This window comes from Cygnus atratus, chromosome 12 (genome assembly GCF_013377495.2).
Source record: "Cygnus atratus isolate AKBS03 ecotype Queensland, Australia chromosome 12, CAtr_DNAZoo_HiC_assembly, whole genome shotgun sequence".
NCBI lineage: Eukaryota > Metazoa > Chordata > Aves > Anseriformes > Anatidae > Cygnus > Cygnus atratus.
The window spans coordinates 9,466,894-9,492,397 of record NC_066373.1 but is presented as its reverse complement, the minus strand read 5'-3'; the positions used below and the strand labels follow the sequence as shown (position 1 = coordinate 9,492,397).

At 39.0% G+C, this 25,504-nt stretch overlaps 1 protein-coding gene across 1 annotated transcript; it reads right to left on the bottom strand.

Annotated features, from left to right (window-relative positions):
- Nucleotides 1–4,066: 4,066 nt before the first annotated feature.
- Nucleotides 4,067–15,492, bottom strand: CDH5 (cadherin 5). The gene is made up of 11 exons (XM_035543400.2): nt 15,292–15,492; nt 12,665–12,953; nt 12,459–12,575; nt 11,319–11,483; nt 10,726–10,913; nt 8,724–8,977; nt 8,013–8,155; nt 7,092–7,216; nt 5,892–6,000; nt 5,362–5,607; nt 4,067–4,572 (listed from the first exon to the last, which is right to left on the bottom strand). Exons 1-11 carry the CDS (start codon nt 15,478–15,480, stop codon nt 4,067–4,069), a joined length of 2,331 nt encoding a protein of 776 aa, XP_035399293.1. The 5' UTR covers nt 15,481–15,492.
- Nucleotides 15,493–25,504: the final 10,012 nt, after the last annotated feature.

The following is a 25,504-nucleotide window of genomic DNA, read 5'->3' as shown; positions in this document are numbered from 1 at the left end:
TTCCTGGTGGGACTTGATGACTTACACTGCACTGAAACTGGGAGCTCCTTAAACGGGAGAGATAGGGCCTTGGTGGTTTCTTTCACTGCAGGAAATATGTGAAGGTAAATCCACAAGAGTTTTATTTTTTAATCCCTCAAATTTGAAGTATAATAAAAACAATAAGAAAATAAATAATAAGAAAGCTAAGAAGGCAAAACAGATCAAGGAAAATTACAGTTGCTCATCTTTTCTGTCCTAGCCCCACCTGAAATATAATGGAAATAAGTATATTGCTCCTAGCCAAAGGCGGCTAAATCCTACCATACGATGGTTTACCTGCAAGTTTACTACTACTGAGAGCCATTCCTATGCACACAACATATGCACAGGAGTGTCAGGAGTGAAAACATTTAAAATAAATGTATTTGGGTGGATCTACTAGCAGTAAAAAAAGAGCATTGCTTTATGTGACTTGTTCACTCCGTTAGGCCTGGCTGGATGACAGTGCTTGTGCCGAGCTGGTCTGATTAGCAGCTTGGGTGGAGCCCTTCTGGTGCTATTCTAAGCCCGTGTTGCTGAAAGAAGAAAAGGGAAGAATCCACTAATTGAAGAAAGAAAACAAAGATTCAGAAGCAATCCCTTCCCCTTTTTTCCTTTTATAACAAATCTTTGTTTTCACTTTTCGTTGTTACATTTTTACTGACAGCTTCAGTAATACTGGACTGTAATCAGATAATACCCGATATGGCTGTTTTTTCTCTGAACCGTGGAAATGGGTTTTGGTAAAGGGAACTTAGCTCACTTGACTTGGTTGGGCAGTGTGGCAGTATGCCAGGTGGCAGCAATGAGACAGCTTTTCATTGCTGCTTTGGTACATATCAAGGATTCCCGTCACAGGGCATTGTTTCATAAAATTTTCTGATGGGGTGGGATAAAAAACCTTTATTAAATGGCATGAACTTCTCAGTATGAATGTGATAAAATAATTTATGATATATTTTTAGGGATAAGAGTTTAAAATGCATATTAATTAAATGAATAATGAAAACCTTTATGAGACTCTCTGCTACAAGTTGCAAGTAGCTGTTTAATCAAATTCCTTCTTTGGAAAAGTGCATTTCATTATAACATAATTAGCACATCTATTGTGTTTTTAATACAACTTGAGCTAAAGTGTGTTTGATCTGGAGTTTGCTCATGGCAATTAGTAGTGAAGGAATTGAACTTCTTTACTTTATTCCAAGCTTTGTAATTTGTAAGTGCTATATCTGGGGAAAATCGATGGGATTTTCTAAAGCACTTGAATAATCTTGGGAATATATTGGGGCAGTGATCATTAGCAGATAAAGGAAAAGCTGCAAATTTAGGGCTAGCCATTTTTCATTTTTCTGTTACATGTGAGGGCTGTCATGTTGTGTCAGATGTTGGCAGCGCCGACAGTAGCCCACCGAGGCAGAGGGCCCAGGTGCAGCCCCCCTGCAGGCAGGGGCTCTGCCCTGAGTCCCCCACTGTCCAGGAGGAGTGCATTTCCAGTGGGAAGGAAGGGCAGGATCTTGGTAAACGTGGTGCCTCACAGTCACTGCAATGCCTGGCTCCTAAAATACCAAACATCTGCTTGGAAACGGAAAGCATCCTGTCCTGCTGGCAGGCACGGGTCTTCCAACGTCAGCGGGTTCAGCCTCCCCAGCTGCTGAAAGTAGATTGTACCTCTGGGGCTTTTCTCTTCCTTCCCCAGGAGCTTCATTGACAGCTCTCTGAAGAGTGGGAGAAAACTCTTACAGGAAGTCTTTTTGTGGGTTTGTATCTAATCTGAGTTTGCTTACGGTGAAGATACCAGTGGTTTTATGGTTGAGGTCACTGTAGTACATGGCATGTTATTGTCTTCTGTGTGAAACTCAATGCACAGAAAATCCACACTTGAGATTGGCTTTTATGTAGTCAAAAAATAAAATACAGTACAGCAATACAAAAAGAAAATATCCAGTGCAAACGTCTCTATACAATGGAAATCGATACAGTGTTCCTTAAAATAGCTTTATAAAACAGGCTTAAAAACAGCGATTACAGGTAATACTATCTGGATGATGCTTACCAAAATACTTTATTTACCGCACTAAATAATTTCATAACTAGCTTTACCTGTTGATTGCCAATACCTTAATTACTGATGAAAACCTTAAACTGTAAGTATTATTAGTTAGAATTCTTTATAATATACTAACACATGGAACCTCAATAGCATAGACTGTTGACTGGATTAAGCAAAATAGAAGAGAATGATCACATTAAAAATAAACCAAGGCTGTCATCCCAAAATTGGCTTTATAGAGGATCTGATCCAAAGGTGATTTGATTGATAGGCAGGATTCTACTTAGTTTTCCCTTAGTTTGTATGTGGAAATTTAAGTGATTTGAAATATTTGATAGTGTCTACTATTGATAGTGATGCATTAGTGTCTACTAAGTATTGTATTAGACAACTTGCTATAACAGTGTGGATTAATCTGGGGTTGTATTACAGTGCATTGCTCTTTCCTGCCGATAAATGATCTGGGGGAAGGGAGAGGACATGAATGATTGAAAAGGAAGTTCATGAGGTTCCACTACACTGGTTTAGGAAAAAAATGAAAAAAAAAAAGAAAAAGAAAAAGATTTAGTGTTACGTGGTTAGCTACCAAATTTAAATAATCAAATCAACTAAACTAATACATACAGCTCCAGCACAGACTCTGCAAAACTGAGTATGTGTGTAGTAGGGCTCTGTTCCTGTTGAAGGCAACAGGAATCTGCATGGCCAGAAGCCAGAGACTGGCCATTGTCCTAAGAGACTCACTTCTAACAAAATGTATTTGGCTGGGTAACTTCAGGCATGGGAGTTTTCATTCCGTTCATTGTGTGGCTCTTCATCAGGCGAGAAACTGAACACATGCTTACCAGGGACTTAATAGTTGCAGCTCCAAAACCTTACTTACATTTGTGGTTCTTCTATGCAGACAAATGTGTGGGTGTGAAGCATTATGGTTTGGAAGTCTACAATATTTTCCTAGGTGGAAAATACCCGTTTTACAGTACCTGCTTAGAAAAAAATCAAAACAGTTTCACAGTAATGAGGCCCTTCCTTTGTTTGTCCCTGAAATAATACAGTTCCTTTAATAATGTTGAATAAAAAAGCTATTCACCCTTTTTAGAGATCCAGAGAGACCCTATGTTGCTATCTAGAGAGATTTACAGTATTGGAGTCTTAACATTCCCCTGATCTCCAACATTTCCTGCCCTGCAGGATATGTTCCATTGAGTAACACTGAGGTCCTATTTACAGAGAGAAAAAACAATTTTGCTGCTAGCTAGAAGAAATTCTAGCACTCCAGAAAGGTGCCTGAAATCATCATCAGGCTGTTAAAAATGACAGATGAAACCAGATTGAGCATCTAAAAATTCTGTCTCATTTTATCTGTAGTAACTCATATATGTAGTCAAAGACTATAAAGCAAGAATAATTAATAGATTGGAAAGAAGGAAAAACCATGCCTCTTTTTGGAAGTGATGGAATAATTTCTAATATTAAGTGATAAACCATATGTTTCTCCTTTCCTCTGCTGGGTAAGCATAAGCGGGGAATATCAATAAAGATGTTACAGTAGGGCCAGGCAAACCAGCAGGCTGGAGATACAGGAGGTTGTACAAAACATTTCTTCTCAGTGCCACCAAACCTCTCTGTTTCAGCGGATGGATGAAATGCATGTTGATGTACAGGAGGAGAGGAATGAAGGAGACATTGGAGACAAAGCCACTTTTTAAGGAGAAGGATCTATCCGGGTAGGGAGAAAAGTCATGTCCTGGAAGACTCTAAGTCCCCGAGCAGCAATTTTAGGGACAGAACAAAATGTCAGCAAGAATAGCAGTGCTGGGGAGTGGATATACATTATTTGTATTTCTTTTTATCCCTACCTCTGTCATTTTTTTTTTCTGGTCTGTTTGAAAACCTATACTGCTTGGGTGAAGAACTGTGAAATCTTCTTTGGCCATTGGCAGGCTCTTGTATCTATCTGTATTGGGAGGGAGAAAATTCATGACTAGTTTGAACTTAATACACAAAATCTTCATTTGGTTCTGATCCATACAGCTCAGCTAACATTTTAAACCTGGGTCCCCAGTCATTTAGAAAGTCATAATCAATATCTGAGTCTGAGGAGCCTGATTCCAAAGAACTGAGAGATTCTGCAATGGACTCAGCACCTTCGTAGCCATAAATGTGAAGTGTGTCATATGGCAGCAAATCCCTGTCATTGTCAGCTTCATCCTTCTTAACCTCAATCATAATTTCCATTTTTTCAGCACCAGAAGTTGGATTTCCGGGAGGTTTTTGGACCTGTGCGTATGGAGAGGGCACTGTTTCTGGCTTCATACCATTCTTGCGCACAGAGTTGAGTACAGACACATCATAACTGGTGGTATCCATTTCACCACCACCTTCTTCATCGTAAGTTACAAGCTGCTCGTGAATCTCTGCCACATTCCTCCCAAGACCACTCAAATCCTTCTTGTGTCTCTTTCTTAGAAGAATTAGCAAGGCGATTACTGCAAACAAAACTTGAGCAATTGTAAATAGAGAAGTAACAAAGTAAAACAAATTGCATTTCAGATATTTAACATAGTCTGAAGTGTATTTTTTCCCATTTTTTTTAGATATATATTTAAAAAATAATAGTTTCAGTTACTGCTAAATTTTAGGATTTGTATGTTCTCAAAGCAGTTATGTCTCAGCAGGAATCGTACATCTGACTCTTGAAGTAGAATCACAGGTGCAAAAGTATAGTGTCACAAGTGCAATGAATGGTTCTAACAGCTACTGCCTGGAAGTGGTAAATATTTTAATGCCAGGCATCAAATGCTTCTTGTGTGGTAATTGCAAAGGAGGCCTCTTCTCAAGCAAGAAGGAATTTGCCCATTCTTTGACAGATTCGAAGTACAGCAAATAAGTTCTGTTCTGCTGATTTATGGATTTACTTATGTATATAAGTTCACTGTACTGCTGAAAGTATTTCCAGCCTTTGAAAACAGGAATCCTGTTGTTATTGCCCCAGCACAAATTTCCTTTTTATAGCTGCATGTGAGCCTGGTAATACTAAATCAAGTATAGTATGCATATGTGCAATGACCTTTCCAGTGACTCACCTTTTCCAATAGAATGAACAAGCTTGTAGTTGAAACTAAACTAAGAAGCCAAATAGAAAAGCAAGTGAGATGAATCAAATAGTTACAGTTTTTCTGCCTTTGTGACCATTTTATAGCCACAAAGTTTTCTTGGACCTCAGTTAAGAAAAAACAAAAATGAAATCCCCACAAGTCAGAGAACATTACCAAAGTCAAATAACTTACCGATGATTGTGAAGATACAGACAAAAATGGCCACCAGTGCTTGTATACTAACTCCGACTTGTTTAGCTCTTTCCTCACAAAAAGTGAAGTCGCCTTTTTCATTACACTTGCAGACACTGATAACAAGTGTATTTGTGCTGCTGAGCTCGGGATCACCGTTGTCTGAGATGATGACAGGCAGGTAGTGGATTTTGGCAAGTTCACGATTAAACTGTCCATACTTGACTGTGATATTAGCTGTGTTATCTGGAGGAAGTAACGACATCTAATTAAGTGATAATCTCTACCTGATTTTCCTTATAGATTATCAGTCATTTGGTACATCTTCCCCTTTGACAGAGCAAGCCTTTAGGGAACCCAGTGAAACTTGGGTGGCAACAAACGACATTTTCTTTCCAGTAGGTTAAGCCTTTAAAAATATTTTCTTAGCTCATCTGGACCAATCATAGGTCATCGCTGCAGCTTTTCTCCCCTGTGCCCTAGTGTCTCACTTTGGCTATATGAGAAAATGCATTGCAGGAACACATTACCGTGGTTCTCAACCAACGAGAAGTTGCTATCTTCTGTGGCCAGGGAGTATTTGAAGAAACCTCTAGGTGATATTTCATCCTTGTCAGTAGCTGAAATCGTGATGATTACCTATAAAGGTAAGATGGAAGAGGTCATAAATTTCAGTATACGTTGCCTCCAGTGATAAAAATGCTTACAGTATATAAGTTAGTGCTGGGCTCTGTATCCGGTATAACCCCTCAATAAATGGCAGGACAAAGATATCTTATGATGTTCCTCTTCCAGTTCTTTCAAGGGAAGTAATTTCCTCATAGCTCTTCAAAAAAGAGCTGTCCTTCCTTCGTTCACAGATGGGAAACAAAAGATGAAATCTTGTGTCAATAAAGCATAAAAAAGTCTTATGTTCAGAGACACATAGATTGAATTTTCATTTATACGTCCACAATGGATATTATCTAAAGTGTTTAACTTATTTAGAAGCACGAGGCTCATTAACTGAATGCCATTGGGACTGCTACTCCTGAATGATGTGCTTTTTTTTCAAAACCTCAACCTGGGATACATTAGCTGTATAAAATATAAAAAATGTATATGATTATGTCCCAAAGGTAATTTAAAAATTAATTTAAAGGTGAAATAATACCTTATGTGTTCTAACAGATTCCACTAATAATACCTTGTGCATCCAGTCTGTGGCGGCGTCTCTTCTAGTCTAACATAGTATGTGTAGGCTACACAAGTTCTTGTGTCCGAGGTCAAACACCTAAATCCACAAACGCTATCACTCTTCGTGCATGCAGGTGCTTGCACTCTGATAAATGCTATAGTAATGTTATACATAGCAGTATTTCTCTCAGTTTTTTGAAATAGTTTTGTTTTCACTGTCAAGTGTAAACACTCGTGGTAAAAAAACTGAGCTGCTAATTTTTGCTTTGCAAGGGTTGCCTTACTTCAGGGTTCAATTGCTAAAGCACGTACATACTTAAAAGCCTGGAGGGAGAGGACCTGCGCAGCCCATGTGTGCAAGGAGGTGAAAGTCAATATTCCAACAGTGTGAAGTCCTGAAGAAAGATTACTAACCACTGACATTTTGGAAATCACTGAAATGATCAGGTGTTTGAATGTGAAAACTGAGACTATCTTTTATTAAAAGACATTTTTGGCTTAAGCTTGCAAGTAGATAATCCAGGCTTAAGGGAGAAGCCCTCCTCCTGTCTCACCTTTCCTGGAGCAGCGTTTTCACACACTCTGGGTTCCTCAGGATAAACAAGTTCTGGAGCGTTGTCGTTTTCATCAATGACTATTACGTGAACTTGGGCGTGTGATTCTCTGTCAGAAAGACGGCCTGAAACGAGCAACAACAATGCAGGTCTCTGAGACAGCTGGAATCGCGGGGCTGTAAAGCTCCCCCTTTCCACTGCTCATGTCCACATCTATGACTCCTGCATGCTGAATACGGGGAGTTTCTAGATCCATCATTCATTTAAACTTTTCCTTTTGACAGATTCAGATTTATTTTCTGAAAACTCTTGTATTGGCCTAATTCATCAAGGATCTACGAGGAAGAAAATGACAATTGCTTGTGGCTCCCTGATTCCCAGACTGTGTGGCTATGGTGTCCGACATCATTCTCGAGCCCTAAGGCCGCTGGTACAGTGTGCCCATACTATTAAGTACCTTTTGCTCTGCAGAAAAGCCCGTCCTCCCCAAAACTGACTTTGGGGAGGGCCCCAGCCCACTCTGCTTCCCCAGCCTGAGCGAAGTTGTGCTGGGCAGCAAGCTTGGTAGGCAGGTCTTGTACCTCCATGTAGGGGGGTGACACTGGTTGGGATGTTTGCTCCAAACACAGGCTTATGCCTGTTTCCCAAGCTCCTTCCTCTCCTCATGCCCCTTTTATTCCTTTTAACAAACTGAAAGCATTTTTGTAATATCTAGGGCCCAAATCTTAAAATTCTATTTGACCTATTTGTAGATACTCATTTGATTTGGAAGATTGCTGTGCAAACCCTGCGAGCATCCATTTCGTTTGTAGCTTAGTGGAAACAAGCTGTCAGGTTGTGGCTTTCCTTCTTGATAAGGTACAGTCCTGCTGTAAAGTCATCCACTGCTTTCTTTCAAGTAAGGAAATGGATAGCACTTACCATCTTCCAGGATTTCCTGGGCTGCTACAGTGATGTTGTACGAGGAGCTGAATTCTCTATCCAGGGGCTTGGGAAGTTGAATAATTCCAGTGTCAGATACTCTAATGTAGTCTCCATTAGGACTAGCTCTTCGTCGAACAAATCTGTTTTTTGTTTAAAAAGAGATATGTTAGTACAAGGGTTATAATACTGTGTTTCACTTCAGTTCTTCATAGAAGGCCAGACGGCTGTATAACAAATTGCATTCATATCAGGACTAGGCAGTCTCTGAAGATTTCCCTAAAATTAGGCAAGCTGTGAGAGCATAACATACCCATCCTAAAAGTTCCCAGATTATTCTCTTTTGCTGTTTAAGAAATCTGTTTTCTTTTCCTTTCAAATCACATGCTCGAGAAAGTTATGATAAAAATTGTAACAGTAAATTACAACCACAACCACATAAAGTTATCCAAGATTATGCATTTTCCCATAAATGTTCAAGTGGTTTATCAGTGACTTTATGCAGTAATTAAATAGGTGCAAGTAACTTATGCTCATATTAGTTGGTTGCCATATATATCTATGGCTGCAGTGACTGAAAAAATCAGATTGTATTTTTTCATGCTTATGTCTGAAAAATAGAGCCAATGTCTCACTTGTTTGCCAAATTCTTGGACCGATTAACAGATTCTCCACTTTAAAATAGAATTACTAAAGTTGGTGTTGTGTTACCTGATTTTCCGTTTAGCTGCGTCAGGGTCGTATGCCCAAACTGAACCAAGTGTTTTTTTTTCTGGATCATTTTCCCTTACTTTAAATTCATATGGTAGCTTAGTGAAGACAGGGGGCTCATCCACGTCAGTGACTTCAATGGTAACTGTTGAAATGCTCCTAGAGCCACCGGATTTAAAATAGCGAAGATCAACTGTGGGATCTGTTGCTTCAATGTCAAACCTGTATTCTGCTACTTTTTCGAAGTCCAGGGGCTAGAAGAAAGACAAACACAGATAGTCTCTCTTTTGTCATGTCTAAGTGAACTTTGCATTAGCTACCCATGCAAATTAAAGCTCTGTGCTCTAATTTTATTGGGAAATAACAGTGAACCGCACTCCAACTAGACTCTGGGGGAAGCATATCCGAACTGAACTTCTCTTTCATTAATGGGGTGGCTTGAGCAACTTCTGGTTTTGAACAGATTCGTTCAGTATTCAAAGTGCAGCAATTATTTCTTGGTTTAAATCATTTTCTTTTTATAATTCTGTAGCCACCAAAAATTGTTTAGCTCCTTTTCCTCCAGGGTTGAGGGCCAGAGTTTCCTCTTTTCTCTTCTCCTTCCAGGCAGACTTCATAGCTGCACTGAGTGATAGCTGGGGAATTTAGTGATAAATGACATCCGCTTCCTTGTTTTTCCTATAACTGAGATTATGAAAAGAATCCCACAATGGAAGGAAGGCCAGGAGCTAGGGCACTGAGAAATGCCCCAGCTGTCTCTTGTCTCACAGGTTGGGTCCCTATGCACCGTACCCCGAGATCATACACTGTGAAATAAGCCATGTTTAATACTGGTGACTCTTTCTCTCTTTTTTTTTTTTTTAAGTAGACATTGCGAATGGAAATGGCAGTGCTTATCTATCAGTTGAAATTGTACCTCACCTGCCTGTATACTTAAAATGATGACGTACACCTGAGGCTGAAAGCAGGTTGCAAAACACTGGGGAGAATTTTGCCCACTGCCTGTTCAAGGATGAGCTGCTTCCAGATCAGCCCGTGTGTGTGTGAGGGGCTCTTCCTCAGGGCTGAAGTCGGAAAACAACGCATTCCTCCGGGCCCTGGGCAGATCAGGGGAAGGGCTGCGTTTGGTGAAGGACAGCTGCTAATGTCTAGTGTGAGCACAGCTGAAGACTTTACTGCAAGTCTTGGAACATCGGTTGATTTTTTCAGTAAAGTTTTCTTCTTAATGACATTCCTGGTATTAATAGTTAGAGATGCTTGGAAGTAAAAAACACGTTCCTGTAATCCTCAGATTGACATGAGGTAATTTATAGTCCTCCCTCCCCCTTTTTCACTGTAAATCAATAAAATCAATGAACGCTTGGCTTGGCAGTGCTCTGCATAATGCAAGAATGTCCCTTGGTACAAATTGAGTAGGTTTGAGAATTAAGAAACAAAGAACAAACCGTAATAAAGGCTTTGGAGAGTCTGGGCCCTCTTAAAGAGTTAGCAGGAAGTAATGGGGAAGCTTTGAAAACATTGAGGAAAGTAAGGGAGCCGTGGCTAAGATGGGAGCAAGTGCCACGCTTGTAAAGAGCACTTTTAGAAGAGTGGTCAGGTGTACGTGTTCACATTTTCTACTTTGGTTTCTCTTTGGCTGCAGAAGAGAAAGATTATTTGACTTGGTTAGTTGGTTCATCTCTTAAATTCACTCGCTCTTTGAAGCATCCAAATGTCTGAAGTTTGAGAGGAGCCCGAAGCGCGTAACCTGTAAATCTGACATAGTCCCCATTGCACTCTGCAGTAATCCCAGATTTTCCCAGTACTGGCAATTGAAACGGGCTGGTAAATCACCAGCTCTTCTTGCAGAGCTTACAGAATGGGGTTTTCAGGATGAATACCTTCCGTACTGTGACTTCCATGCATTCCTGTTTTTCCCTGTTGCTAGTCCCAAACCGAATCAAACACTTGTTACACATGGAAAAACAAAATCATCATCTTTCTTTGTTACTGGGAAAAGTACCTTCTTTGGTCTAATAATTCCTTCATTCGTGTATGGATTTGCAACAATTTCAAAGGTGTCCCTGTAATCTCCTCTGACAAAACTGTATTTTGTATTTCTGTGTTGTGGTTCATCAATGTCTTCCACTTTGACTCTGCCAACTTCTCCTCCTACTGAAACGTTTTCAGGAACTTTAAAGTGAAATGATGCTGTTAAAAAAAAATCAACAAATGAGTCATAAGGATTGTGCACATGGAAGTTAGAGCTTAGTTAAAGACTGTTCTTGGTTTATAGACATACAGAGAATCATTGAGAATTTAGCATTATTGATCCTTACAGACAACACTGAAATGTTTTTTTGAAGTTTAATTACTTCTCAAAATATTCAAGTTTTTTATAAAGTTACCAAAAACTAATACTGATTTTTATTTTCTATTCTAGGTGTGCTTCACCGAGGAAATGCAGATAGTGCTGAAATACAGAAGCCTTCTGAATATGTAAGATTATTTCGTTCACTTTTAAGAAAGTTGAATTGCAATGAATTCTCATGTAAATTTGTTTAATACATATCAGCCTTTGGTTTCCAAATAATACATCACTTGCATTATACTTACGGTGTTTGAATACGGGAAAGTTGTCATTGATGTCTGTTAAAGTGATAATGACTGTAGCTGTGCTTGAATCCCCAGAAAACCCTGGAGCATCTTTTGCTTTAACAATAATTTCATACGTTGATTGATTCTCTCTGTCTAAATCAGCTCTGGTTGTAAAAATCACACCTTAAAAATATAATGTTGAATATGATTAGATTTTGTAGCATGTCCAATATCCTTTAATTTTGAGAGCAAGTTTTTGTCTTATGCCACACATTCAACTGTAACTAGTGTTTTTACAGTGATATTTTTCTAAGACTAAAAATGTTAGAAATCTTACTATACAATGGAATATTTGGGAGATTTTTGGTACATTCCTTTAAATTGATCTTTGCTGCTTAGAAACAGTCAAAAACTGTCTAAACTCAGGCACTCCAGCATCTAGAGAGTTTGTTCGGCCACCTCATTATCTGGTTTAGTTGCTCCAGAGAACCAGTATGCTTTGTGCTTACAAGAGATGTTGAGATTATTTGTAAAACAAGACAAACTTGAAACAAAAGAAGTTTAGGAAAGCAATGGGATGAGTTACTGATTAGAAACAGGAACCCAAACTTGAAAGTCAAAATCATCCCAATAAAATGCAGTTCATTTTGTATGTAATGACCTACTCCAGGTCTCTGCTAACTTGGGAAGTGCATAACCTATCATTCATGTGCCAAATTTGCAAAGCTGTGGGGAATACTCTTGGGTTGTAATCACTATTTATCCTTTGACTATCTTTTTAAAGATTTTTTCTCAGTTAATCTTTAGGAATGCTGCTTCTTTATGTATTCCTCTTTTTCTGGTTGGTCAAAGAAATGGTATCCATGCTAAACTGGAAACATAAACGTGTATTATGTCCTAGTCGGTCTCTTCATCAGTGGGAAGAAAATGACCTTTCATCTTCTCAGTTAGTTCATGGTGCCTAATATCCTGGCTTTATTAGTTCATTTTCAGATGCAGACAGTGGCATTGTGTCATTGTGAATGAAAAATCTTTCCAAATTATAGTTGAAATTAAATTTTTGACTTACTAAATCCCTTGTCCAGAAAGAACGCAGCTTAAAATTGTGTTTTTATAAAAGCTTAAGGTAGAAGTTTGACACTTGCATATCTGACCTACCGGAGTCATCAACTGTGAAATATTCATCTCCTTTAATGACTTGGTAGGTAACTGTGGCATGACCTGTAACTGTTGGGTCATCAGCGTCTACAGCTGTCACTTTGGTAACAGAGGTTCCTAGAAAAGGATTATCAAACAGCGTATTTAGTATAAATTTTGCTTTTCAGCCAAGGACATGAAGGAAAACGAGTGATGGAAGAACGTACCTACTGGTGACATTTCTGGGACAGATCCATTGAATACCTTTTGTACGAACACAGGGGCATTGTCATTAATATCATAAACCTTGATAATAAATTTAGATGGTGGTTCCAGTGACCGGTTGTTTCTTCTGTCAATAATGAGAGCTGTCAGCTCATATTCTGCTTTCTTTTCTCTGTCCAACCTCTCAAAGGCATATACATCACCACTGGTCTCTTCCACTTTAAAGATGGTATTGGCATATTCACCTTCAATAATGTACTTAGCGTTGTTGTTCCTTACACTCGATGTAATCTAGAAGGTATAATTCAAAGAGATAAAGGCGGGCTTTGGAGTCTGGATTCAAAACAGTTTCTACCAGACGGTGCACACAAATGTGACTGACCTCTCTCTCTGACTCAGTTTGAAACCAGAACAGCCCTCAGGAATTGTGTGGCCAGATGGGATATTACTGAACTAAGCAGTAGCTACAGACATCCGGGTTATAGGATGAAAAATGCATCCAGACTGAAACGTGCTTGCTTATATGTTAAGAAGCATTTTTTTTAAGATTATATTTCACATTTCCTAAAGATATAAATTGTTCATGCAGTTACATATAAAAATCATTAACCTCATTGTGTCTGAAATACATGCACCACCACATTCAGTTTGAGCTTCTCCTTTTAGCAAATACCTTTCAGAATTTAGTGGAGATTTTGCTTAGATTTCACAGAATTACGGAATCAAATCTGTGTTCACAGCTATTGACATTATTTAGCATTATTCTCTATTATTTGTCATTTAGCAGAATTCCTGCCATAGCTGACAGTTTTCTTGGGTGTAGTCACATGCAGTTACTTCATAGTCAGTCTTTAGAGTCAAGGCTATGACAGCAAGATTAAATTTTCACTCCACAGAGTTTAAAATCTAAGATCATATGCTATGAAAAAAAGGATGGGATAAAAGGAAAAAACATTAATCAGTTTTTATATGTAATTTAATCCAATTCTAAGTGTTTTTGCACATTATTTTATTTAATCGGGAGATGATCTGACGATTCTTCCCTTTCCATACCTTTACCCCTCTAAGTATACTGCTGGCAGGTTTAAACCACAGTTTTCTGTGCACTATATCAGCATTATTATTTCAGCAAGCTATTTATCAGTAATTGCTGGGTTTGACCAAGAATTTCTAGTCTTTTGTTACTGATGTTATCATAAATTGCAGCTGTTTGGTATTCAGGATTTTATTTATCCTATAGTTGTCATTTACTGTTGAACATTCTTTTATTTATGTTTTCTATTTTGAAATGTGTTATTAAAATTTTCTTTCCTCGTTCCACATACTTAATCATGCTTGTGACTGCTGGTGCTGCTGTAGAACAGCGTGCAACTCTGGAGATGTAAGAGGAGAAATAACCCCACCCTTGTCTCAAAGATAGTATAGTCTGCGCCTTCTTTCTTAGATTTTGTTTACTTATTTGGTGTAAAAGGTATAGAATTTCAAGATTGCCTTTGCTAAAACTGAGAGTGAACGTACAAAGGGAAGGCTCCAAGGTCAAGAAAGATAAAATCCAAACATAGCAGCATATTCCTGCAGCTGTCACTCACCTCTGCTGTGCTGCTGCTGTGGCCTTTTAGAAGGGGTTTATCAAGTGTTCAATCCTGCAAATGCAATGCACTGAACACAGATATTGCAAAAGTAATCAGAAGCATTCCACTGTTGAAAGACCACAGAGCACAGTACAAAGTGAATTACTCTTATTTAGGACAGCTCCAGGAATAAAAGCGTTCTCCTCAATCTGCTACTGAATTGGTCTGAAATGAAACAGAGATACCCAGTGTTCACTGAGAGTACCCTATGGCCTCTTCTCTCTCTCTCTTGTGCGTTCTGCCAGTGAGCAGCACTGATCCAGAAAGGTCTGTTTCACTTTACCGAAACAGCCTTGACAGATGCTGATTGTTGTACATGGGAGGAAAATGTAGAACTGCATTTGTCTGAAAAGTGTCAAAGTAGTTCAGTTTGGAAGACTAGATTGGGAGAACTTTGTCTGGGTGATACGCAGTTAATCATAGGATTTTATGAGCACTGCCCTGAAGAAAACGAATTTTCAGGCAGGTCAATGCTTGTTATTATTTTTAAAAATTATTTTCCTTCACTTTGTGAAACAAATTTTTTGATTGTGTAACAATACTCCTAAACAGCACTTCAGTTTTTTTTTTCCAAGCTAGGGGACGTTAACTATATGTTTTTTAACACGTACGTTTTTATTAGCTGATCTCCCAGGTTTTTGAAAGAGAGAATCTTAAGCTACCATTAAAATACCGACGTATATCAGCTGCCAAACTTCCTTCCTAACTGTGCGCCTGCATGCGATGCAGTTCTTTCTTCACTCTGGGTGCTCCATACTTGTCATTCTCTAAAATTTGTTTGTGAATACTAAAAGAATTAGAATCCCTTTGACATTATTCTTGATTTACTCTGTGCCCATTTTAAGATTGTAACAGGTTATTACATTAGCATTAAGTTTGACTTCTATTTCCTTTTTTTCCCCGTGAATTCTGCCTAAACTGCAAACAAGTAATTCTTCTCAAGATACTCATCTGCTGCCTCCATTTCTAATTATTCATTGCTAACAGCCCTATTTTACCTTGCCAACATGGTGTGGTAATGGCGTATCAATCTCTTCTTTGATATGCATTTGGTTCCATATCCAGTCTCTCTTAAGTCGTTTATGACTGGTATTGTTTGAAGAAAAGTTTTGTTTTGTTTTCTGACTTTCTTTGTAGGCAAATGCTGGAGCCAAGAACAATGACAAAAGCAGAATAAGCTTCTTCATCTTCTTCTGAGCCTACAAAGTAATATAAAGTATGAAAACTGCGTAAATAACAACAGAATCAGATTAATCAGAGAGAGCACACAAAGAAGTGCAAATGTGATTTTCTCCTAGAGGAAAGTTTGATTACTCTCTATATTTCTTTACATCTGCCTTAGAATCAAAAATTGAAATATCAGGCACAAAACAGTTTCAACCAGATGAGATGGCAACTGTAGAAACCACTTAAAGTATTTGAATTAAGTAAAAAATGTTCAAGTTTTTGAAGCTAGCATAAAGCTCAGCATCCACTTGAGCTAATCTGAAGAGAAGGATCAGCAGCGAAGATCACCCTTTGTGCATCATGGAAGGTGTAGTTCAGCTGCAGATCATAGCTCATGGGAGAGAGCAGCCATGGGAAGCAACACCAAGGCTGAATCAGATCAAAGTTTATGTTAACTCAACTTGAAATGAAATGGTAGAGCTTGACGAACTAAAATGCAATGTTTTGACTTGGCCTGACACAAAATATACTGTAGTCAATATCTTCATATGGAAAATATTGATTTAAAATAAAACTTTTTTTTTTTTAAGGAAAAAAATGATTCATATGGAATTTTCAATCAATTCCAAGTACAGTGTAGCAAATTATCTTGCTCAGAGAGCTTGTTTATTGATTCAGTTCCTTGTCTTTTGAAATGTGTGAAGGCATATATAAAGTTCCTTTATCCCTTATTCTCAGATGTTAACATATACAGAAGGATAATTCATTAACTTATCTTCATGTAAAACCTTTTTTTTTTTTTTTTAACCTCGTATGTTAATATTAGCAAACTTAGGCTTGACTTTCATGCCAGATTGAGAAGTTCATTTGATGTGGAAGAGTTGATTCATTTTTCCACTGAATTTTCCCTTTGCAGTATAAAGCACTGTCAGGGAAATTTAACACTCAAATAATCAGACTTTAAATTACACATAAATGACTTTCTATTAGCTTTTAGGAGCTGTCAGTGTGTACATCAAAAATAAAACAGTTAATTGTGATAGAGAAGTTGACATCGCACAGGTTCATAGATGCAAGGTTAATATTTTGGGCAGGATTTGCTGAGACATTTTTCTAATTAGTCTGGTAACTAGGTAATCAATGCTATCTTGCAGCGTAGCATCATTGTCAGTAAAAAGATTTTATTTACCATGAAATTTTGCTTTGCTCTCTTCTACACTGTTGTACATGACCTGCAGATCATTCCTTCTTTTGTGAATGTGTAGGAAATGACTAAATGGGCTGGCTTTGAAGCTGCTTTTCAATAGCCAAGCTGTGCTTTGTACTTTTGGGGGGGGAGTTACATAACACTTTTTTGATTCAGCTGGCTCTTTGCATTCTATGCACTTACTTTAGCTTTGATTTTTTTTTCTTTTTTAAGGAAAATGAGTAAGATTGAGTTGTTTTGCTTTGTTTGATTTGTTCACACAAATATTCTACAACTAGAGCTGTAAGGCATTGAGTATGATTCTGCTGTGATCTGTCTTTCATTCATAAAATTATAAAACACGGTAACCAAAGGAAAACCAGTTGGTTAATGTCAACTACTACAGACCATCGTTTTGGAAAAACAGGCTGCAGTGTTTGAACTGTCATTTCCTCTTGTTGCTATGGTCCAGTGGGGATCCCCTGAATTGCTGTAGGGAAGAGGCTGGCTGGGGAAACTGAGGACAGCACTGCCCACTTAAGCTGCCATGAATTTCACTGTGATTGATGCATCTACAAATATCCTCGCAGAAAGCATTTTTAGCTTAAATAGTCAGATCTCCATTAAAGCATACTGGTCTCTGTATGGGTCTGCTTTGTAAGGAGAAGTTTTGTGTCTTCCCTATAATCTTTTCCTAGTGATGCCTCTCTTTTCATTGGTTCAGAGCCTGCCATGCCCTCAGGTTGGACTTCTTCAGCTGGTGCTGAGAAGGATTACCAGCAACAGCAACTCGAGGCCCCCTTCTACCCTCATGTAGGGGCACTGCTTATCAGAAATTGAAGGCTCAAATTCATAATGAGTGTGCAGTTACCTGTCTAGGAGCTCTGGGACTGTGGTAATGTCCTGACTACGCCTGAGGATCCAACTCTCCTTTGAAGTAGATAGTCTGTATGTGTTTCACAGTTCAAGCCTTGTTTGAAAGCTTGGCTATTGATACAGAAAGCACGAGTGAGAAGGCTAAGATGTCCCTTGGGCTTGTGTTTGATACTACTGTGGTAGTACTGTGATACTATTGTGGTAATAATATCCGCAACCCGCTGTTTTAATTGGAGGCCTTTTATAACCTCTCTGCATTAGGCTGGATCTTTTAAATAGATGTACATTTGAGCCGAAACTTAAGCTAACCCTTCCACTCGGCTGACCTGTCTTCATGTTCTCACACTTTAAGGTGGTTTCACTTTCCCTTAATGGGCTGCCTGTTAATACTTGTCCAGCATCATTTGTAAGGCAAAGGTCCCTTTGTAAGCAACTTGATGGAGTTTGGGTCTGCCCTCTTGTATGCATTGCATGTCACACAGACTGAGATGGAAGAGCCTCTTGCAGAAAGTGACTCCTGCTTCATCTTTGGCATCTTTCAGCATGTCGTATTTTTGTAGAAGCAACACTGCACTCTTGAGCACTGTGCATGCTGTCCTTCCTAGGGGCGTTTGATGTGTATGACTCCATAGGACAGTCTGACTCCGAGAGGAATTCCTCTGTGATACTGTGCCAGTTTTCCGTTCTGCAGCTGGAAGCCTCTGTTGCTGTCGAATCCGTAATTGAATTCATCACAGTATTTAAGAATACCCTTCTTTGGCAGCGTGTACAAACACTTCAGAAGCAGGACCCTGCCGAGCAGTAACTGGATAAGGGCACCGTCCTGGTGTGAAGGCCACATTCCATGGCTGTTAGCTCTTGACAGGCTTTACTAAATGCTCTGTCTTTTTCTGACCATGATAGTTTTCTTTTCCAGCAGCAGATCTCATTTGAAATGGCAGAGGTAGCAGCAGAAGAGAGAGATTCCCATGCCTGAGCAGGGGAATGCAGTCCCATAGAGTCAGAGGCAAGAAAGTTTAGGATGGATGACAGGTGGATGACATGCAAGGATCAGATTTTCATTTCATTTCACATTCACTGTGGCTGCCAGGACTGAGAAAAGCAAATAAGCAGCACCCTTGGAAGTGATGACCCTCGTGGCCACACTTCTGGAGAAGAGGACAGCACAGTTTGCGCTGTGACTGACCTCTCCCATGTGTGCCTTTCCCTGCTTTGCTGACATGAGGTCCCATTGCAGGTCTGCCTTAACACACAGTCTCCAGTTACCCTTCTGTCTCTAACTGATTAGACCAATAATTCAAACTACTTTTTTTTTTTTTTCACTTTAAGCAGGGGCCATAAATGTTCCTTAAAGTTAGGAGGGGAATGGATTATTCAAATAGCTAAGCTTCTTGGTATACTCTTAAATTTTCTTTCAGCAAATGATGTTTTTTTCCACCAACATTATTCATTTTATGTGTTGAATTATTTCAGCAAATAACTCTTGGTCTGCAGGGTACTATAGACAGTTAACTGAGAAATTTTGGTATTCAAACTGATTTGTGGGACACATGGCTCATATGGTATAGTTTTTATTCGCAGATTGGGAGTAATTATTAAGAAAGATATCAGGTGGAGATGCAGACAATACTATACTAATTAAAAGTTTGCATTTTATGAGTTGTTTTCATAAGTAATCAAGTGTAAGTTTGATGAGCAGCAAATACAAATAAAGTGTCCATGTAATGAAAACACATTTGATGAAATATTTGTATGAACATTTGTTTTTCTTTGTGGTATTTGCCTCTTAGTTGGTTTAATTTTCTCTTTAAAATATATGTGGCTGCTTATGTGAGGTTAGTTTGGTTAGTAAAGAAACTTGTTCTATGCTTGCATGTTAAGTAGGAGTTACGCCAGGTCTCTGTATGGAGACTTTGATAAATAAGCAGACAGTTGTAGAATAATTTTGTTATTTGTTATAAAGTTGTAGAGTAGAATAAGCAGAAATGGTGTGTTGATCAGATTAAAATCTTGTACTAGTCTTAGAGAATTTCTGTTTATAGCATTTGAAGCTGATTCCAGGCAAGATAGAAATAGTGATAAGGAACTTCCTGAAGGAGAAATTTGTTTAGAAGTGACTATTATATATCAGAAAAGAAACAAGTACATCCAGATTTCCTGTAATACATCTTAAAAGGATTTTGTCAATATTGTTCAAGTAATTTGCATACCTGATTGTCAGAAAAGCTGGAAACTAAAGGATTATTGATTATTGAGCTGGAAACTTAATGATTGCTTTTGCTAACAGTATCTTGGTTGGAATCCGAACAATGCAAATGAAAACTCACTTGCAAAAATGAGAGTTTCATCAGGGCGGAAAAAATTAACAAAATTACTGATAAATGAACAAATACAGGATAGAATATATTCCGTTCTGTAGTACTGGAAATTTTGCCGTTTCTGGTTGTTAGTCAAACCTCAGCTGTCATGCCTGCAGCAATGTAAATGCAGGGAATACTAAATATCTGAAATACTGTGTTCAGTCAGGTGTGAGAAATGGAGAGCCCGAAGGAAGGCGTTTGGCCCATCTTGGGCTGCCCTTGCTGGGGCTGCCAGGCCTGTGGGATGGTGGGGCAGGGCCCTCCTGGCCTGGCTGAATGTTCTGGGGCTTTTTGGCTGTCAATGTCCCCACGTGTGGCCCAACAGCTGTGTCAGTGGGCTCTGCCCTCTCATCGTGCGTCGGCTGCCCTTTCTCAGGAGGCTGTGGCCGTGGGGGCCGGTGCGCAGCAAGGGCCCGCACTGCCCTCGGGGGCTCCATGCGGGTGCGGGCTCTGGGTGCTGAACAGGGTGGCTGGCGAGGAAGAACTGGCTTGCAAGAACTGCAAGCACCTTAAGGTCTACAGCAGAGCACCCCGTGTGAGCGACATTGATGTAAAAAGTTAAAAAGTGTAAAAGTCTCACTGGAAAATGATTGCTTATTGGATCTGAAATACTTCAAGTTTTCCTCACTACATGGCAGGCTTGCCACCCAAGGGATCTGTGCTGAATATCTTCTGGTAACTTGATACTTGTAGGCCTAAGAAAATTTTCTTGACAGAAGTTTTTCTAGAGAAGTTGACTTTGGATAGCTTTAGTTTTAGTATTCTCATAAGTATTTTCATTTGTCTTTCCCCTTCCTCTGTGCCGCTCCCCATTCATGTTCCTAAGTAGCTCTGTGTGAAAAAAATCTGTTAAATTTGCACTGGATTAAACCCAGCAACACAGAGTATGCAACACTTCAAACTTAGATTTTTTTCAGATGCAAAAATTTTACTTTGTTACATCATCTAAACACTTCTAAAATTCCTATGCTTAATGAAGCCGCACTGGAGTTAATGAGAGCAGAATCTGACCCAGTGTCAACTAACAAAACAACACTGCCTTACAGGATCCACTTTTACCATTAATTTCTCTCTAATGTTTAAGACCAAAGGTAAATGTGTGAATACATTAAGCAAAGAGAAACAGAAAGGTAATCTATTAAACCTTAGAGGGATAAATTATGTATTTTTTGCAATGCCTATAGCTTAATGCATACTTAGCTTGCTTTGCAGAAGGACCATTTTTGGTAAGCAGACAAAACATTATTAAAAGAAAGTAGCTCTAGCAGTACCTAACGCTACATTTCAGATACCTTAACTGGCTGTGCAAACATGAATCGATAAAGTCTCCTCAGTTCTCTGTGAAAAGTACTGCAGCTAGATGAAAAGCTATATCCCTTTCAAAAGGTACATTTGAAGCACAGAGGACTTAAATGTTTTTGCTATCTCCTGATGGTGAACAGGGGTCAGGAGTAACAACAGTCTCGGATTTTTTTCTCCCAATTTTTTCATCTCATAATTAGACAACATTACTCTAACTAGCTTCTAACAAACCCAGAGAGACAAGGCAGCAAAGTAATCACATAGATATAATTGTTACCTGCGCTGCAGTTTCTGATTGGCATCTAACTTGCAAAAATGCAGTCTTCCTTTGCTCCCTTGAGCTTACAATGTGAGAATAGTACATAGGGAGTTCAGTGAGAATGGGAACTATGGTAGACCTTCAAACTTTAGTAACATGACTGAAAAAAACTGAGTAAATTGTGCAACATTTGACTTGGAGCAATCATTTTGTGTTGCTCTTTCAAATATAATTTTTTTCTGGATGGTTATTCAGCATTTCTCTTATTTCTGATTAAAGCTGTCATGTGTCATGTTCTCAACAATATACAATGATTCATTTCAAAACAGGTCTTTCCTGAGATCACTGTGCTGCTTTTTGGTTTCCAGATTATTGAACTGATTTAAATGCGCCTAGTGCCCGACTACCTAGTATTATATTTTTGATTGTCCTTCTGTCGTCTTTATGCATCTGAGAAGTGCCTTCCACTGATGACTAAACAGTCTGGAGTGCAAATGCCTACCCGAAAACTGATGATAAAATGACTCTTTATATGCATGATAGCACCTTTGAGTAAATAGCTACTATGATGACTAAACCATCTGGAGTGCAAATGCTTGCCTGAAAACTGATGATAAAATGACATTTTATACTTGTGATAGTACCTTTGAATGAAAAACTACTCCAGCAGTATCTTAACTAAATGTGCTACTTTAAGAAAAAACAGATGTCGCTCAGTATTGTGAGGGCACTGCTGTGTGGTTTTGTTATAGGTCAGTTGTTGGTGTTGATGATGCAGCACTGTATCTCAATATAGCTGAAGAGATAACTCAGCACTTCTGATTTTGGCTCCTGTTTTGCCTCCTCATATTCCAGGGAAAAAAAAGAATAATTCTAACCTGGAAGCTCTTTCTGATTTTAGCTCTAAGTTTCTGGTAGGTCTGGGGAAAATATGTCAATGATTTTTTCCCCTATCAGTTTAACTTACCAAAAAATTCTCTCCTGGATGATAAAAAATAAAACTTCCTCTGATGGTTGGACGGAGTCCTCAGCCAGGACAGGTAATTCTTTCATAAATGAAGAAATTTGTTTATAAAGGAACTATAAAGTACTGTGTGTATGTTGAAGATTCATTGCTTTTGATTAGATGGAGAGCCCAATGCTCCACTTCTGAATGGACAGCAGAGTCAACAAGAAAGTTTTCCCTGCTCTGGCAAGCAAAGGACACCACACAGAGTGGTGGAAAGCAGGCAGCCAGATAGGACTCCCAGTCTCCCTGTGGTTTCTGCTATGGAGCTGGATAAAAATGGGGAGGCAAGCGCTGGTTTGGCAACAAAGCTACCCTCCAAGCTAGTGAGAGAATGCCCATGCACTGAAGATGGTGAAAAGAGGTAATGAAACCTACAGTAATGTCTTCCCAGAGCTTCCTGACTCCCCTGCTTGCATTTCAGCAAGTGACTTGCTGACTCCAGGATTAAAGAGCTGCAGGAAATACTGCCAGTGGCTATGTGAATAGGCTGAGTGAGTCACGCAGGCAAATGCGAACTGAAAATAACAAATGTGTGGTCTAAGAGGACATTTGCTGTAGAGAATGATTTTAGAGAAATGAATGAGGAAGAAAGTTATAAGGGGTCACAAAGTTCTCCTTTGTTCCTTGCCAGGAAGCTTTTTTGGAAAAGGGATGTATAGATTTGCATTTTGTTTGCTAAATGTCACCTCATCACAGACCTGAATGAGAAGCAAGATGAGTCAGGTAGGATCTGATCCTGCGTCTGTAAATTCTGACTGTACTGGAGTTAGTTTTACATCAGTGATGTGCCCGATAATATTTTAGCTGGCTAGATTAACAAAAACAAAAATGCCAGCATGAGCGCGAAAAGGACAGCCTATAGGAGCCTGTGCTTACTTTGATCTGTGAACAGTGCAGTACTACAGAAGCAGTCAGCCGTTATAGCAGGCAGGAGACACTGTATTTTGTGCTCATCCATGTTGGCTGGACTTCTTCTCTAGGTGCATAGGAGTCTTTTGGAGAGCTGGTGTCCGTTTCTCTGCCAGCTGGTCCCTGGATAGCAGCTGCAGTGATGGAGTGATGACGTGCTCCCAGCTGGGATAGGAACTCGTTTGTTTTTGCATGTGGCTCTTGACTGTAATGAGGTGAAGAACATGCCACTGTAGGCACGATTGATAGCAGATACTAAGGTTTGGTGATTTCTCTCTTCAGTAAGAACAAAGAACAAAGAATAGCAAACCTCAAGGGAATTTTTATGATAAGGTATCTCCTAGAGATACTTGGGCCATAATTCATACTGTTTCTAAAATCTAGAAAAGCTTTTTTTTTTTTAATTTAAATTTGTTTGGCTTAGATCTTGATGTACCTATCTGCATGTCACACGTACACTTTGAATGAGCTTTGAATTGGGTTTCTGTTAGAATTCTAGGAAACCTCAAACAATCCCCTTTTCTGGGTCAATTTGGAAGAGATGGGCTGATAATTTGTGCCCAGTTGTTCTGTGTTCTTTAGGGAATGGCAGCCTTTTATGGATAGCATCATTTAGATACCTCCATGTATCTGAAACATTTCTGTTTGTGGAAATGAATCCCATACATGATCTAAGAAAACATGTGACTGTATTTTTATGTACCTGTGTAGTATATATGAAATCTGGCAACTTCCACATAGGCCAGGGGTAGGCTGGTTTTTTTCCTTCATATGTGGCACGCCAAAAATCTTACATAGTAAAGTTATCAAACCAAGAGGGACTACTTCTGTGATTCATGTGCGCATGCTTTGATTCCAGTTCCAATCTTGAACTAAATCGTTTTTCTGTCAATCTGTGGTAATATGTTTTTAATCTGAGTTTTTTACTTGCAAATCTGATAACTGAAAAGCAAATTAAGTGCATGTTTTAATTAGTGGGCTGGTCTCCCCATGAACTTTGAGAAAGCATTATTTTTGGAGTAAATGAATAATTCTTGAATCACTTCAGCTGTTGACATGACAGTGGTGCATTATTTAAACGAAGGTTGTTTGGTGAGGATGGCATTTGTGATGGAAGCAAAACAATACTTTGAAAGCATTAAAATGAGCAGTTGCAACAGCACTGATTAGTTTACGCTCTTCCACCCAGATCAGTTATGCTGTACAATTGTCATTTTAATGGATGACTGTTTTCCTTTTATATAAGCATCCAGGTATGTTTAGAAAGTAATCCACCAGCCTCAGTGAAACTGGTGGCCTTCTACCTCTCCCAGGAGACAAATCCTCATGAAGGTCTGTTATAGCCACACTGAATCATTAGGTGAGTTTTAAGAATCTTCCTCATTTTACGCTCTCAGCATGTAGATCATGTATCATGCCAGGTGCAGAATCAGTGTCTACTCATTTTTCACAGCAATATTATTTGTCATCACAGAGGCTGTAGAGATACTTGAGAGAGAACCAATTTGAAACTGACCTGATAGATGAAACACTGAAATACTTCTGGTCTGGTGCTGCTTAAGAGTTCTTACGATGGACATGCTGCTATAGTCATATAATGCTTTACAACAGATGCCTTCCCTGAAGTGACAACAAATTCGATTATTGTGCTTTAAATAAGTAGCAAGTGGTATTGTCCTGTCTTTCCATGCATGAAGTCTTTCAGTTCACACACAAACATGTTAGTACAAAATGCAACAAGGGATAAGGTGGGCTTAGCAGAGGGCCTAGTTTAAGTGTCCAGTATAACCAGAGTTGTTAAAATCTTTTGATGCTTGTTTGTGATGAAACGGAAGATTATTAAGCCAATTTGTGACACTTCATAACTAATGAATATAGTGTCATAAACAGAAGATTTTGGCTTTCTCTTACGAGTTGATAGCATGGACAGCATTGAGTTTAAGGTCATAAGCCTCCTACATCTCTGTACAGCTCCTGAGCCTTGGATGCACATGTATGAGGGTTGAATGACTCTGTCCTGGTTTCAGGTAGGACAGAGTTAATTTTCCTCCTAGTAGCTGGCAGGGTGCTATGTTTTGGATTAGAATGAGAAGAGCGCTGATAACACGCTGATGTTTTAATTGTTGTAGAGCAGTGCTTACAC